Raw genomic sequence first — 14,519 nt, 5'->3', positions numbered from 1 at the left:
CACATCCTTCCTTTTTGGCACTATAGACTTCTTTTGTGTATTTCTTCACACAGCCCTAAAATCAGACATTTCTCCAAGGAGCCCTGGTTCCTGTTCTTAGAAAATAGTCTTAGAAACCAAGATCTGGAGCTGGGTGTGCACACAGCTGTGGGCCCTTCTCAGATGGCAGTTGACCATGTGTTCACACAGAGGAAACCGCTGCCACAAGCATCCACCAGTGTTTTTGTTAGGCTGAACACGAGTTCATAGCAGCATCTCCAATTGTGATCCAGACCTTGTGGTTCATCCCAGCCCCTCTCTTGCTTTTCTATAACCTCTTATCTAATTGTTTAGTCCACATCCTATAGGCAGTAGGGGAGCTGATAAACCATAGCCAGCAGGAAACAGCTTTGCCAGCTCAAGCTCAGTGCTGTGTGGAGGCCCCTCTTCCTTTAGTCACAGGCTATGACCACTCCTGAGGTTGCTCAGGCTGGCGCTCGCACTCCCCTTACGTGATGTTACTCCATGTGTGACTTAGCAGGTTTCTTGGCCACATTTTGGTTTCCTGATCTCCTGTGTGAGTTTTTAGACTTTTCACACATTAAGGTTCCCTCTTTGTACCATGCAGTTCATTGGATCTTGATAAATGCATGGTGCCATGTGTCCCCTGATTGTGGGCCATGCAGAACAGTTCCCTGTTCGCTGTTCTCCTGCTTGGAGAAACCCCCTGTGCTCTACCATGCATCTCTCCCCCAGCTTGTGGTTGTGTTGCTTATGCAGCAAATATCTGGATCTTTTCTAATGATACTGAGATTATTAAGACATCTCTTGTAGGCTATGCTGGAAAACTCATCTAACACAGAACATGGTCTTGCAAATTGCTCTCCATACACTGGTGTCCCCTAGAAGCAGCCTTGGATAGAACCCTCATGAAATTATATACAGAAGACCACTCTCTGGTCCTGTGTAAAAAACATTTTTAACACAGGAGGTAAAGTTAAACACTATGTTCACAATTGCATGAGCGTGTGTCCCACAGATCCCCCTGTCGTCTGGAAGCTCCCTTTTATCCCTCCAACACAGGGTTGAATAGTGACTGTCACTATTCACACAGTCACTATTCAAGTGACTTTTTTAAAAATGTATTTATTTATTTATTTGGCAGGTCTGATTTCCTTTAGGATGGGCTGGTTTGATCTCCTTGCAGTCCAAGGGACTCTCAAGAGTCTTCTCCAGCACCAATGTTCAAAAGCATCAGTTCTTTGGCAATCAGCCTTCTTTATGGTCCAACTCTCATATAGATACATGACTACTGGAAAAGCCATAGCTTTGACTAAACAGATCTTTGTCAGGAAAGTGATGTCTCTGCTTTTTAATATGCTGTCTAGGTTTGTCATGGCTTTTGTTCCAAGGAGCAAACATCTTTTAATTTCATGGCTGCAGTCATCACCTGCAGTGAATTTTGAGCCCACTCTTCCCCATCTATTTGCCATGAAGTGATGGGACCGGATGCCATGATTTTTTTTGTTTTCTTATGCTTAGTTTTAAGCCAGCTTTCTCACTCTCCTTTCCATGAATCAAAGTAAATTGGACATGGTCAAGCAGAAAATAGCAAGAATGAACATCAACATCTTAGGAACTGGTGAACTAAAATGGAGGAATGGGAGAATTCCATTCAGATGACCATTATATCTACTACTGTGGGCAAGAATCCCTTAGAAGAAGAGGAGTAGCCCTCATAGTCAACAAGAGTCCAAAATTCATTACTTGGGTGCACTCTCAAAAATGACAGGATGATCTCAGTTCGTTTCCAAGGCAAACTGTTCAACATTACTTTAATCTAAGTCTATACCCCAACCACTGATACCAAAGAAGCTGAAGTTGAATGGTTCTGTGAAGACCTACAACACCTTCTAGAACTAACACCAAAAATAGATACCCTTTTCATCATAGGGGATTGGAATGCAAAAGTAGAAAGTCGAGAGATACTTGGCAAGTTTGGCCTTGGAGTACAAAGTGAAGCAGGGCAAAGGCTAACAGTTTTGTCAAGAGAACACACTGGTCATAGCAAACACCCTTTTCCAACAACCCAAGAGATGACTCTATACCTGGACGTCACCAAATGGTCAATACCAAAATCAGATTGATTATGTTCTTTGCAGCCAAAGTTGGAGAAACTATAGAGTCAGTAAAAACAAGACTTGAAACTGACTGTGGCTCAGATCATGAGCTCCTTATTGCAAAATTCAGGCTTAAATTGAAGAAAGTAGGGAAAACCACTAGGACATTAAGGTATGACCTAAATCAAATCCCTTATGATTATACAGTGGAGGTGACAAATAGGTTTAAGGGATTAGATCTGGTGGACAGACTGCCTGAAGAACTATGGACAGATGTTTGTAGCATTGTTCATGAAGCAGTGACCAAAACCATCCCAAAGAAAAGGAAATGCAAGAAGGCAAAGTGGCCATCTGAGGAGGCTTTACAAATAGCTGAGAAAAGAAGAGAAGCAAAAGGCAAGGGAGAAAGGGAAAGATATATCCAACTGAATGTAGAGTCCCAGAGAATAACAGAGATAGGAAGGTCTTAAGTGAACAATATAAAGAAATAGAGGAAAACAATAAAATGGAAAAGGCGAGAGATCTCTTCAAGAAAACTGGAGATATCAAGGGAACATTTCATGCAACAGAAAGTAAGGACCTAACAAGCAAAAGAGGTTAAGAAGGGGTGGCAAGAATACATAGAAGAACTGTATAAAAAATGTCTTAATGACCCAGATAACCACAATGGTATGGTCACTCACCTAGAGTCAGACATCCTGGACTATGAAGTCAAGTGGGTCTTCAGAAGCATTACTGTGAACAAAGCTAGTGGAGGTGATAGAAATCCAGCTGAGCTATTTAAAATTCTAAGTGATGATGCTGTTAAAGTGCTGCACCCATATCAGCAAATTTGGAAAACTCAGCAGTGGCCACAGGACTGGAAAAGGTTAGTTTTCATTCCAATCCTCAAAAATGGCAATGCCAAAGAATGTTCAGACTACCACACAATTGAGCTCATTTCACATGCTAGCAAGGTTATGCTCAGAATCCTTCAAGCTATGCTTCAGCAGTCCCTGAAACAAGAACTTCCAGATGTACAAGCTGGGTGTCAAAGAGGCAGAGGAACCAGAAATCAAGTTGCCAACATTTATTGGATCATGGAGAAAGCAAGGGTGTTCCAGAAAAACATCTTCTTTGACTATGCTAAAGCCTTTGTGTGGATCACAACAAGCTGTGGGAAATTCTTAAAGTGATGAGTACCAGACCACTTAGCTGTCTCCTGAGAAACCTGTATGAGGGTCAAGAAGCAATGGTTAGAAGAACCAGACAGGGAACAACTGACTGGTTCAAAACTGGGAAAGCAATACATCAAGGCTGTATATCGTCACCCTGCTTATTTAACTTATATGCAGAGTACATCTTGCAAAATGCCAGGCAGGTTGAATCACAAGCTGGAATCAAGACTGCCAGAAGAAATATCAACAACCTCAGATATGCAGATGATACCACTCTAATAACAGAAAGTGAAGAGGAACTAAAGAGCCTCTTGATGAAGGTGAAAGAGGAAAGTGAAAAAGCTGGCTTAAAACTTAACATTCAGAAAACTAAGGTCATGGCACCCAGTCCCATCACTTCATGGCAAATAGAAGTGGAAAAAGTGGAAGCAGTGACAGATTTTCCTTGGCCTCCAAAATCACTGCAGACAATGATTACAGCTACAAAATTAAAAGATGCTTAATCCTTGGAAGGAAAGCTATGACAAACTTAGACAATAAAAAGCAGAAACCACTTTGTCAACAAAGGTATAGTCAAAGCTACGGTTTTTCCAGTAGTCATGTACAGATGTGAGAGTTGGACCATAAAGAAGGCTGAGCGCTAAAGAACTGATGTTTTCTAATTGTAGTGCTGGAGAAGACTACTGAGAGTCCCTTGTATAGCAAGGAGATCAAACAAGTCCATCCTAAAGGAAATCAACCCTGAATATTCATTGGAAGGACAGATGCTGAAGCTGAAGCTCCAATACTTTGGCCACCTGATGTGAAGAGCTGACTCTTTGGAAAAGTCCTTGATTCTGGGAAAGATTGAAGGCAGGAAGAGAAGGGGGCAGCAGAGGATGAGGTGGTTAGATAGCATAACCATCTCAATGGACATGAGTTACAGCAACTCCAGGAGATGGTAGAAGACAGCCCTGTCTTCTCAGCCAGAGGAGAAGAGAGCCTCCATGGGATTCATGGGTCCTCAAACGTGATGGCTGCAGAGTCCCCCTGCCTCTTGGGCCGAGGCAGGTGACCAGGAACCAAGAAGAAGGGCCAACACAGTCTCAAGTGACTTTTTTTTTTTTTAATGTATTAATTTATTCATTTGGCTGTACCAGGTCTTAGTTGGATTTTCATTGTGGCCTGTGGGGTCTAGTTCCCTGACCGGGGACCAAACCTAAGCCCCTTGCATTGGGAAAGTTCAGTCTTAGGCACTGGACCACCAGGGAAGTTCTACAAATGGCTTTTAGGAGAACAGCTCAGACCAACAGAAAAGCAGTGTGAGGTCCGTTTTCTTCTTGGAGGAGGGAGTTTCAGTGTTTCAGAAGAAGCTGAGGCTCCTTGGCAGCAATGCAGACTCTGCCTCAGGAGTGACTGGCAGGCACCTGTCGTGTGGGTACTAAGGGCTGTCCAGCCACAGGCTCCCTCAGGGCTGGGTGCCCTGGGGAGCATCTCAGATTCCATCCACCACCTGGTCTTCGGACGTCCGTTTTCCTGGTGTGCTCTTGTAAACCCTGACAGCTCTAAACTAACCATTTGGCATTTCTTGCATCACCAGACCACCAGGCCTCTTCAGGCCTCCCTGTGCTCCACGTGAGAGCCTGGGCGTGGCCTGCAGACCTCCTCGCCCCTGCATGCCTACGCCCCTCCCCAACACCTACTGGCAGGCAGCTTCCTGAGCCCCTGACTGGCCTTTCTCTGTGGGTGTGGGCCCCTCAGAGGGTGTCCTGGTCCGTCCTCAGAGGAATGGGTCCCTTGGAGGCTGTCCAGGTTAGTTCACGGAGGGAGCCCCTGCCCGGCTTTAATCTTGCTGCGTTTAAAATGACCTCATTCCTCAGCGAGCCGGCTGCCTCCCCACTAACAACTCCCAGAGGGCAGGAGCTTGGCCTCTGTGCAGTGCTGAACCCCAGGGCCTGGCACACAGCTCAGCTCCGTGCCAGGTGAGCAGTAGGTGCTCAGCTCTGTGCCGGGTGAGCAGTAGGTGCTCAGCTCCGTGCCAGGTGAGCAGTAGGTGCTCAGCTCTGTGCCGGGTGAGCAGTAGGTGCTCAGCTCTGCTGGATGACGGAACAGCACGTGTTAACACGTGTCTGTGTTGGGTTGTGCCTCTGAGTGCCTGTGGTTTTTCCTCCCAATGAGCCTGGCTGCCTGGAATGTCCGGGTCCCCAGGACTGGAGCCAGAGGCTGAGTCTCAGTCTCCATGGGGCTGCCTGGGTGACCCGCCTTGTCCGGCCTGGAGTTTTGGGAGAGGGGATGTGGTCATTTAGTTCTGGTCTGTTCTCTTCTGGGCCTCTGTTCTCACTTGTGTTTCCTGCCAAGGACTGGGGAGGTGGGCTCAAGCAGAGAGAACAGGAGGGAGCAGGGAGGAGGGTGTTGCTGCCCTCCACTACCCTGTCCCTCCTGCCCAGTGGTGCCACAGGGTTTGCTTCCTCCTTCAGGCTTCTGCACTGGGGCTGAGCCAAGGGCTGGATCTGTGGTGCCGTGAACCCACCAACCTCCATGCAGGCCTGGCCGGGGGTGGGGATAGAGGGACTCTGCAGACAGTTCAGGGTGTGGACCCAGCACCTCCAGCCTCCTAGCTCAGTGCTGGGAGCTGACCCTGTCCTCTTCCAGATTGAGAGGCCAGACCTGGGTGTCTGCCTCCCTGCCGCCCTGCTTGGACAATCCTGTGGAAGAAAGACAGCCCGGCAGCCAGAGGCGGAGACAGAGGGCTGAGATGGAGGACAGAACGGCTGAGGCACATGGAGAGAGACAGACACACTGGGGAGGGGGGGAGGGGGGCTGCACAGAGGAGGGAGGCGGACTGGGAGGGAGGCCACCAGCACTAATATAAACCAGTTAGAAAAACAGGAGGAGAGGCCAGGCCTCAAGGCCAGCCAGCCTGGGCTTGTTTTTCCAGAATGAAAGGCCCAGGAGGAGCTGGGGGTGGGGTGTGGAGACAAGCCCTGATGGCCTGGATCCTGCTGAAGAAATGGTCCGTTAGATTGGGGGTGGGGCGTCTTCACAGTCCTGTGTCCTCCCAGCCGGTCCTACCTGCTGTCACCCCTCATTCCTTCTTGCTGCAGCATCAGCAGCCTCCTCCCCTTGCCTGGAGCCCAGGAGTCTGGCTGAGCTGGGCTCCTTGCTTGTCTGAGAACCTGGGGACCAGGGCAGGATTCAAGAGTGAGACTCCAGCCCACCAGGGCCTAGGAGCTGTGACCATAATTCAGTCCAAAAGGTCAGTCCAAAAATGCACCGTGGGTTTTGTGGTTGTTCAGTGGATTTTTCCTTTCTTTTTCTTGAGGTTTGCTTAACTAGAAAGAGTGGGTTTGGTACACAGTGCATGCTCTGTTATTTCACATTTGTTTACGTGACTCTGTGAGTTTTCCCAGAGCTTCAAATTTGTGCCTTCTGTTGGGAAGGCTTCCATACCCCCCTTTCTTCCCTCTCCTCCAGGAGGGGAGGGTAGTGCTCCCGGGAGTAATGGACCTGGGTCTGGGTGGCAGGCAGATGGGGTGGGGGCACCAGGACAGGGGACCCTGGTCCCTGCAGCTCATCTCCCTGGCAGCTTTCTGGGTGCTGAAGCTGACTGATAGACCGTGGTGTCCATCATGCTGCCAGGAGGGAGCCCCTGCACCCCAGGGCCTGCACTACTCTTGTCCCCACCTCACAGTTGAAAAAATGGAGCCCCAGGGGTCACCACACAGCCAGCAGGAAGAGCTGGTGGCCGGGGAGCCTGGGCCTTTCTGCTGGCCTGTAGGGCATTGGGAGGGGAAATGGCTGGGCCCACCCTATAGAGGTGCAGGTGAGATGTTCCCCCCAGAACCCTAGACCTCCAGCGGCCCTAGTGGGGAATCTGTCTGTCACAAATACCCACAAGGCATCTGGGGCCATGCCCTCAGGCCCGCCGCCCCTCCAAGGCTGGGCTGCTGCCCCCTTCTCCAGGATCCAAGCCAGAGTGACTCCCCTCACCCTCTCGGACAGTGGCCAAGGCCCCAACGCCTCCCACCAGGCCAGCCAAGTACTGGGGGAGGCCAAGGGGCCGGGCAGAAGCAGAGGGGGCGGTCTGCAGACTGTCGGCCAGCCCAGGGCTCCGTGATGTCATGGCGGGTGCTGAGGAGGGGGAGGAGGAGGGGGCCGGGCTGTTTTTCTGCAGAGTTTGAAACTGAGTGAGACAAAGCGCCTCCGGGCCAGGCGGGCGCCATGGAGCTGCGGGCCTGGGTCCTGATCTGGAGACTTGTGCTTCTGCAGAGTGAGTTCATGGGGGGTGGGGTGGCAGGAGTCACACCTAGTCTGAGCCAGTTTGTGTTTGGGGCCAAGCCTGTCTGAACTCTGGGGTGAGGGGACTCCCCACCAGGAAGCGGATGGGTCTGGGGACCTCAGAGGGTGCTGCTCACCAGGAGAAGGCCCCCAGGACATGGAGGGGCTGAGGTCTGATGTTAGATCCCTACAGAACTTCCCCTCACTGTATGCTGGAGACAGGGCTGGACAGGGCAGGGAGGCTGAGCATGGGGGTTCCTCCTGGGGCCCCTTGCACCCTCTACTTCTCTGGGACGCCCCTCTAGCCTTGTGCTTATCTGTTGTCAGGAGGGGATGGGTGAAGGATTGAGGGGGACCCGGGAAGCATGCGTTTCACAGGGTCTGTTCCCGGTCCTCCGAGTCTGCTCCTCAGGGGTGGCCTGCTAACCCGGCACATTCTTCTGTCCAGCCCGGGCACCAGGCCATATCTCCGGAGCAAGAATTTGGCGTGTGGGGTGGCAGATGGTAGGGTCACTCTTGTCCTTCTGAAGGCCAAGGGGCTCCTGGGTGGGGTGCCAGCAGCCTGAGGACCCTGGAGGGTTAGTGCAGCGTGGCCCTGGGCAGGTGCCACAGTGGATATGTATGTACAGGAGCCCCCAAACCAGCTGAGGTGTCAGGCACTGGTGCTCTTGTGGCCTTGCTGCAGTGATGGTTAGTGTAGCCACCATTCCTGAAGGTGGCCCTTGGTGACAAGCACATATCCAGAGCTGGGCTGGCCCCACCAGTCACCCCGAGAAATGCAGGTGCTGTCCCTGCAGCCCAGGGAGGTGGCCAAGAGGATTAAGTGGGGGCCTGGGAGAGGTAGGGGGAATAAGAAACCCCCCCACTGTGCCCTCCTGGCTTCTCTGGACCTACCCCTTCCTGTTAACAGGGTGTCCTTAGCACCCACCTCAACTAGGACTATAGAAGGGACCCAGGGGCCAAGTGGGGGGCCAATTTCAGCGGGTGACCCACATGTGAAGGCTCAGGTCACCCCCTCCCCAGTTTGACCCTCACTTCCTCTCATTCCAGGCTCTGCCGTCCTTCTGTCTTCAGGTTAGTGACCACCCTCCCCTAAGAACTTGTCAGTCTCCCTGCCTTCTTGCTAGCCCCATCCTGTACTGTCCTTTGGAGTCTCATCCCTCCCCGGTGACCCCCCTTCCCCACCAGGGCCATCAGGGCCCGCGACCTCCGACAGCTCCGTGGTGTCCGAGTCCGCAGTAAGCTGGGCAGCAGGCGCCCGGGCGGTGCTGCGCTGCCAGAGCCCGCGCATGGTGTGGACCCAAGACAGGCTGCACGACCGCCAGCGCGTCGTCCACTGGGACCTCAGCGGCGGCCAGGCTGGCGGTCCCGCGCGCCGACTGGTGGACATGTACTCGGCGGGCGAGCAGCGCGTGTACGAGCCGCGCGACCGCGGCCGCCTCCTGCTGCCTCCCTCCGCCTTCCACGATGGCAACTTCTCGCTGTTCATCCGAGGTACTAGCCGGGGTACCGTGGCGGGGGTCCGGGGCGCGGGCGGGGCCGCAGAGCTTACGGCTGGGTTCCCCACTTCCCCATCCCCCGGTGCGTAGCGGTGGAGGAGACTGACGAGGGGCTGTACACCTGTAATCTTCACCACCATTACTGCCACCTCTACGAGAGCCTGGCCGTGCGCCTCGAGGTTACCGACGACCGTGAGTGTGCCCCCCCAACACCCCTCCCCCGGTGCGTTCCCACCCCTGCCACCCTGGACGCCCCGTCCCGGCTCCCTCCCGGCCCGGGATCCCTGACCGCCATGCTCCCCCAGCCCGGGCCGCCGGCGCGCACTGGGACGGCGAGAAAGAGGTGCTGGCTGTGGAGCGCGGCGCGCCTGCGTTGCTGACTTGCGTGAACCGCGCGCACGTGTGGACCGACAGACACTTGGAGGAAGCGCAGCAGGTTGTGCACTGGGACCGCCAGCCGCCCGGGGTGCCGCACGACCGTGCGGACCGCCTGCTCGACCTTTACGCGTCCGGCGAGCGCCGCGCCTACGGGCCGCCCTTCTTGCGCGACCGTGTGGCCGTGGAGGCGGACGCGTTCGCGCGCGGCGACTTCTCGCTGCTCATTGACCCGCTGGAGCCTGCAGACGAGGGCACCTACTCCTGCCACCTGCACCACCACTACTGCGGCCTGCACGAGCGCCGCGTCTTCCACCTGAGGGTCACCGAGCCAGCCGCCCGGCCGCCCCCGCCCCCGCGGGACTCCCCGGGCAATGGCTCCAGCCACAGCGGCGCGCCCGGCCCAGGTGCAGGAGGTACGTCTGCGGGGCAGCAACCCACCTGGCCCCCTCCCGTCCCAAATCAGGGATCCTGGTGTTGGGGGAGGCCCCCGCGGACTGAGATCGGCTGGGTCGGGGCGCATGGTACTTATGCTCCCTGACGTTGTCCCGCACACGGTCCCGGCAGATCCCACGCTGACGCGAGGCCGCAGCGTCATCAACGTCATCGTCCCCGAGGGCCGAGCCCACTTCTTCCAGCAGCTGGGCTACGTGCTGGCCACCCTGCTGCTCTTCATCCTGCTGCTCATCACAGTCGTTCTAGCCACCCGGCAGCGCCGCCGTGGAGGTGAGCCGATTGCCTGGCTGGGGCCCGCGCCAGGAAGCCTTTCCCGGCCGGAGGCGGGACTTAGGGCAGTGACCAAAGCAGCCGGCTCCGGGAGCCTCCTACCCGGGCTGCGAGGGTTCCTCTGGGCTGGAGGAGCTGGGGAGTGGGCAAGGCTGCCCCCAACACGAGTCTCCCTCCCTAGGCTACGAATACTCCGACAAGAAGTCCAAGTCAAAGGCGTGAGTATCCCTTCTGGCTTCCCTGGGGACCGAGCAGACTCACCCACCCTCTGACCTCCCACCACCCTCTGATCTCCCACCACCCTCCTGCCTCCAGGAAGGACATGAATATGGCAGAGTTTGCTGTGGCCTCCGGGGACCAGGCTCTTTACAGGAGTGAGGACATTCGACTAGGTGAGAAGACCCAAGGGGCAGACTGTGGCTCCCAGGCCTGGGATGAGGGAGGCACGTCTTTGGGGGGTCCTCACCCTGCTCTCTTCCTGCTCCAGATTACAAAAACAACATCCTGAAGGAGAGGGCTGAGCTGGCCCACAGCCTCCCGCCTGCCAAGAACATCGACTTGGACAAAGGTTAGTGAAGGGGAGGGAGGGAGACCTCCACCCATCTCAGAGTTGGGCTGCACCCCCTTTCCATCCACTCAGAACCCCAAGACACCTGCCAGCCTTGTGAGCAGGAGTCCCCTGCCCCTCGGGGTTCCAGAAGTCCCTGGATGGTCCTGATGGAAGTCGGCCCATTTTGCCAGGGCAGAGGGCAGACACCACCTGTCCCTTTGGCTTCCAGAGTTCAGAAAGGAGTACTGCAAATAAGGCGACTCTGGGCTCCTGGCTGGGCCAGCAGCTCTGCCAACTCTTGTCTGTCCACCTCGGAGGACTCTTCCTGACCCCCATGCAGCTCACCTGGCCCCCCTTCCAGCGGCTGGTCCCGCTGTCCAGGAACTTGGCCTGGACCGGTGCAGAGTGAGGCTGCCTCCAGGCCCTCAGGACCACCTAGTCTTCCAACGCGCTCGTGGGCTCCCTGGAATCTGCCAGCGCTGCAGCTGGCCCCTTCAGCAGACCTCACCATGTGCCCTTCCCTCCTCACATGGCCAAGACACTGCTGATGTCCACCAGTCCCTCAGGCTCTCCTGGCCTCTTCCCACCGGCGGCTGGGAGCCCCACCTCTGCAGGGGTGGGGGCAGGACAGGGCTCAGTGGGGATTCTTGGGGGTCTGGGTCAGCCTCAGGGCTGGCAGTCCTACCTTCCTCAGGAGACCTGCCTGCTGGCTCCCCTCGACTGCACCCCACGTTACCCTGCCAGACTGTAGCGGGCTCTCCATTGCAACCCAAATCCTATGCACTCCAGGCCTGGGGCTAGTGTCTTTCTGCACTGCATCTGGCCACCTGGAGCCGCCTCTCTGCTTACCCTGCTCCAGCCCTGTTTTCAACAAGTTGCCTTGACAGTCACTGGGCTCCACGTGACTTCTGACCCTGACCCCCTTCTCTCAGCCCTTCCCTGGGCTGGAGTCCAGGGATGAGGCCTCATTGACTCTGTTTTGGCTGAGGACCGGAGGATGGTGTCAAGATGGTCTTAGAGTGGCCAGTGCTGCCACTCCCAACACCCCACACTTGCTCATCCTGGGGAATTGCTATCGTCTCAATAAAGACCACATCGATTTTAGACCTGGGCCCAAGAATGCCTCTGCTGTTCCCCTCCATCTCCCCAGGGGCAGAGTCTGCACCTTGGGGACCCCGAAGTACTTTCTTTCATCTGAAGTTGCACTGTCATCACCTCTTTCTTTGGGTGGACGGTCTGGGTATCGTGGGAGGGGCCTCAGGTCCTCTTCAGAGGGTTTATTGGACATGGGGGAGGGGAGCATGTTGGGGGATATGAGGATAGAGGGCTGTACTAGTTTAGTCCTCTGAAAGGAGAAGCAGATGCCAGGATGGGCTTCAGTTCATGAGGGAAAAGGGGGAGGAAGCAGTCAGTGGGAGAGCCCTCAGGGGTGCCAGCAGGACAGGAACAGAACAGAAGTAGTATGAGGTAGAAAGAAGCCTGTTTCTCCAGCCCTGACCCTGTCTTCCAAGGCCCTTGGGGGCAGGAGGGGCAACGGTCACCCTAAGTTGGAAAACCCAGAGTGGTGGACTGAGAACACACAGATCATGACCCACTGAGCAAGGAAGCACAACCACCCACACAGTCCGCATGTGGCTCTCCCAGCATTGGAACTCTCACCTGCCAAAGGTGAAACCCTGGGGTCGTTTTGATGAAGCCAGTTTCAAGATGTCACACAAGGAGACCCACAAAATTTGTTCCTTACAGTTCCTGGTTGGGGGATGGAAATGCTCTGTGAGCCAGGGGAAGGGCAGCTCTCCATCAGGTCACCAGCAAGCTGGAGATGGATAGCCCAGGGTGGCAAGCACCTAGAACTTGTAACGCGCATGGGGCAGAGGTCACTGACTGTCACGGGCTCGACTCTGAGTGGTCACTGTAAAACGTGCTGGGGGAAAAGCAAGACAGGAACTTGTGGTGGGGATCCTGAACTTGGGTCCTCACCTAACTGTCCAGATTCTGTACCTGAGCAGCGTTTTCATGCAGTAAAATACCTGGGCAACAATTCAAAATAGCTGTTTTCTCTTCACACCCCTCAAGAACCCCCCCAGTGGCAAAGGCAGGGAGGGAGGCTGGGGCAGGGAGTTGTGACTCCCCCCAGCCTAGTGACCCCCGACTCACAGTGGCCACACTGCCACTGGACAAGGCCCTTCCTGTCAGAGCTCAGGCTCTGGCCACAAACTCAGGTCCCTTGCAGAGCCCCAGCTTGACCACATGAGCATGGGTCCTGGGACTGGCCTCTGGCTACCAGCCTCTGTCCTGTGACTTGGGCTGACAGTTAGGTGATCAGGTAGGAGAGAGAGATTCAAGGGCAAAAGTGCAGCTGGGACCCCAGAGCCCCTGCATCAGTGTGACCAGCAGCCATTTGTATCTGGCCTGGAGGATCTGGTCCCTGGTGAGCTCTCAGGGTAGGGACTGTCTTCCTCCCTCCCTGAACACCCAGCAGAGAGCCATGGTGACCCCTCCTTCAAGGCCATCCTTCCTGGCTTCCTCAGATCACCTCTGAGGAAGCTGAGACCCAAGGGAAGAAGGCCCAGGCTTTGTTGAGTGGGCCAACCTCACAGAGCCCTCAGAGCCCACGGAAATGGATGTCAACAACCCTGCCGAGGCTCACCTGAGGGTGGTCCCTGGCTTGGACTCAGGGACTTATGGAAGAACTGGCTCCTCCAGTCAGTGATGGACTAATGTGGCCTTTTCTTGTGCTGGTCCACTGAGTGAGGATGGTCCTGACCTGGCAGATGGGAGAGTCCAGGCTCCAAGCCAACTTCAAGGGGTGCAGCACCCGCATCACTCTCAGGCTCCACCCTAGGTCCTCTCCCATCTCACTCTCGCCAGCGTGGGCCTCCTCCTAGTGGCCTCAAGTTTTCTCCTGGGGTGGGAGAGGGAGAGCCGCTCTCCCCAGTGGCTGGACCCTTGCCCCACGGAGGACCCCACGCAGGTTTGATGGACAGCGGCTGGGAAAAAACAACAACAACAACAACACTACACCTGCTGTCGGAGGGCCATGCCTCTGCGTGCGCATAGCTGCTCGCGCTGACCCTACTGTCGCGTCCACACGGGGACCCGAATAACGCTTGGCCCGTGTTTCTTGTAGCCCCCGTGCGACCTGGCAGAGGGCGCGCCAACTCGGAGCTGACGCGGGGTGGGGGTAGGGGAGCAAAGTGACAGAGTGTCATCGGTTCCGGTCCGGACACAAGAATTCTCAGTTTCCCGCGTAGCCACTGCAGCCCGTCGGTGTAACCAAGATGCCGCCGGACTCTGAAGAGGTGAAGGACCGGAGCCCGGCCGCGCAGAACCCCTCCGAGGCCTCAAGGCCGGGCTCGGAGTTTCCTGAGGGCCCCCACCCGCCTTCTTCCCGCCGGGCGCGCCCCCGGCCGCCCACTGGCCGGGAGCCTGACGCTGTGGACTGCCCGCCAATTCGCGTGGCGAAGGCCGGGAGCGCGAGCCCTGAGCTCCAAGCCTGGACAAGGCAGGAGGCCCCGCCCCTAGCGCGCCCCGTCCCTCACCCGCGCGTGCGCAGCCCCGCCTCCACGCCGCTGGCCGCCCGGTGACGTCAGGCCCGCCGTTCTCGGGCGCCCCCAGCGGCCGCTTGTAGCCGGATCCGGGGTCCCTTTAACGCGCGGCCCGAGGGGGCGGCGGCAGGGCGCACGGACGCGGCGGGCCTCGCGCCCTCCCTGCCTGCGTCCCGGGCCCGGGGCGCATGGGCGGCCGCGGGCGGCGGGGCAGCAGTCGGGGTGCGCGCGGAGTCGGGACCGGGGCCAGGGCCGGGGCTGAGGCCTGCAGGGCGGGCGGGGCCGGAGCGGCCGGGCGGGGACGCGGG

At 56.2% G+C, this 14,519-nt stretch overlaps 1 protein-coding gene across 5 annotated transcripts; it reads left to right on the top strand.

Moving 5' to 3' along the window:
* Positions 1 to 4,870: 4,870 nt before the first annotated feature.
* Positions 4,871 to 14,027, top strand: MXRA8 (matrix remodeling associated 8). 5 transcript variants are annotated; one of them, XM_040264106.1, is made up of 11 exons: positions 4,922 to 5,047; positions 5,888 to 7,505; positions 8,564 to 8,587; positions 8,702 to 9,007; positions 9,103 to 9,204; positions 9,318 to 9,803; positions 9,955 to 10,113; positions 10,295 to 10,331; positions 10,429 to 10,505; positions 10,601 to 10,681; positions 11,358 to 11,774. In XM_040264106.1, exons 2-11 carry the CDS (start codon positions 7,457 to 7,459, stop codon positions 11,462 to 11,464), a joined length of 1,428 nt encoding a protein of 475 aa, XP_040120040.1. In that variant the 5' UTR covers positions 4,922 to 5,047; positions 5,888 to 7,456; the 3' UTR covers positions 11,465 to 11,774. The 5 variants fall into 5 exon arrangements, with proteins under 5 accessions (XP_040120041.1, XP_040120038.1, XP_040120042.1 ...); XM_040264105.1 differs by having other exon boundaries at positions 4,922 to 5,258; positions 5,289 to 7,505; XM_040264107.1 differs by lacking the exon at positions 11,358 to 11,774 and adding an exon at positions 13,918 to 14,027 and having other exon boundaries at positions 4,871 to 7,505.
* Positions 14,028 to 14,519: the final 492 nt, after the last annotated feature.

The sequence above is a fragment of the Oryx dammah genome, unplaced genomic scaffold, assembly GCF_014754425.2.
Source record: "Oryx dammah isolate SB20612 unplaced genomic scaffold, SCBI_Odam_1.1 HiC_scaffold_21, whole genome shotgun sequence".
Classification (NCBI taxonomy): Eukaryota; Metazoa; Chordata; class Mammalia; order Artiodactyla; family Bovidae; genus Oryx; species Oryx dammah.
The sequence above is the reverse complement of the archived record's forward strand: the minus strand, read 5'-3'. Positions and strand labels throughout refer to the sequence as shown.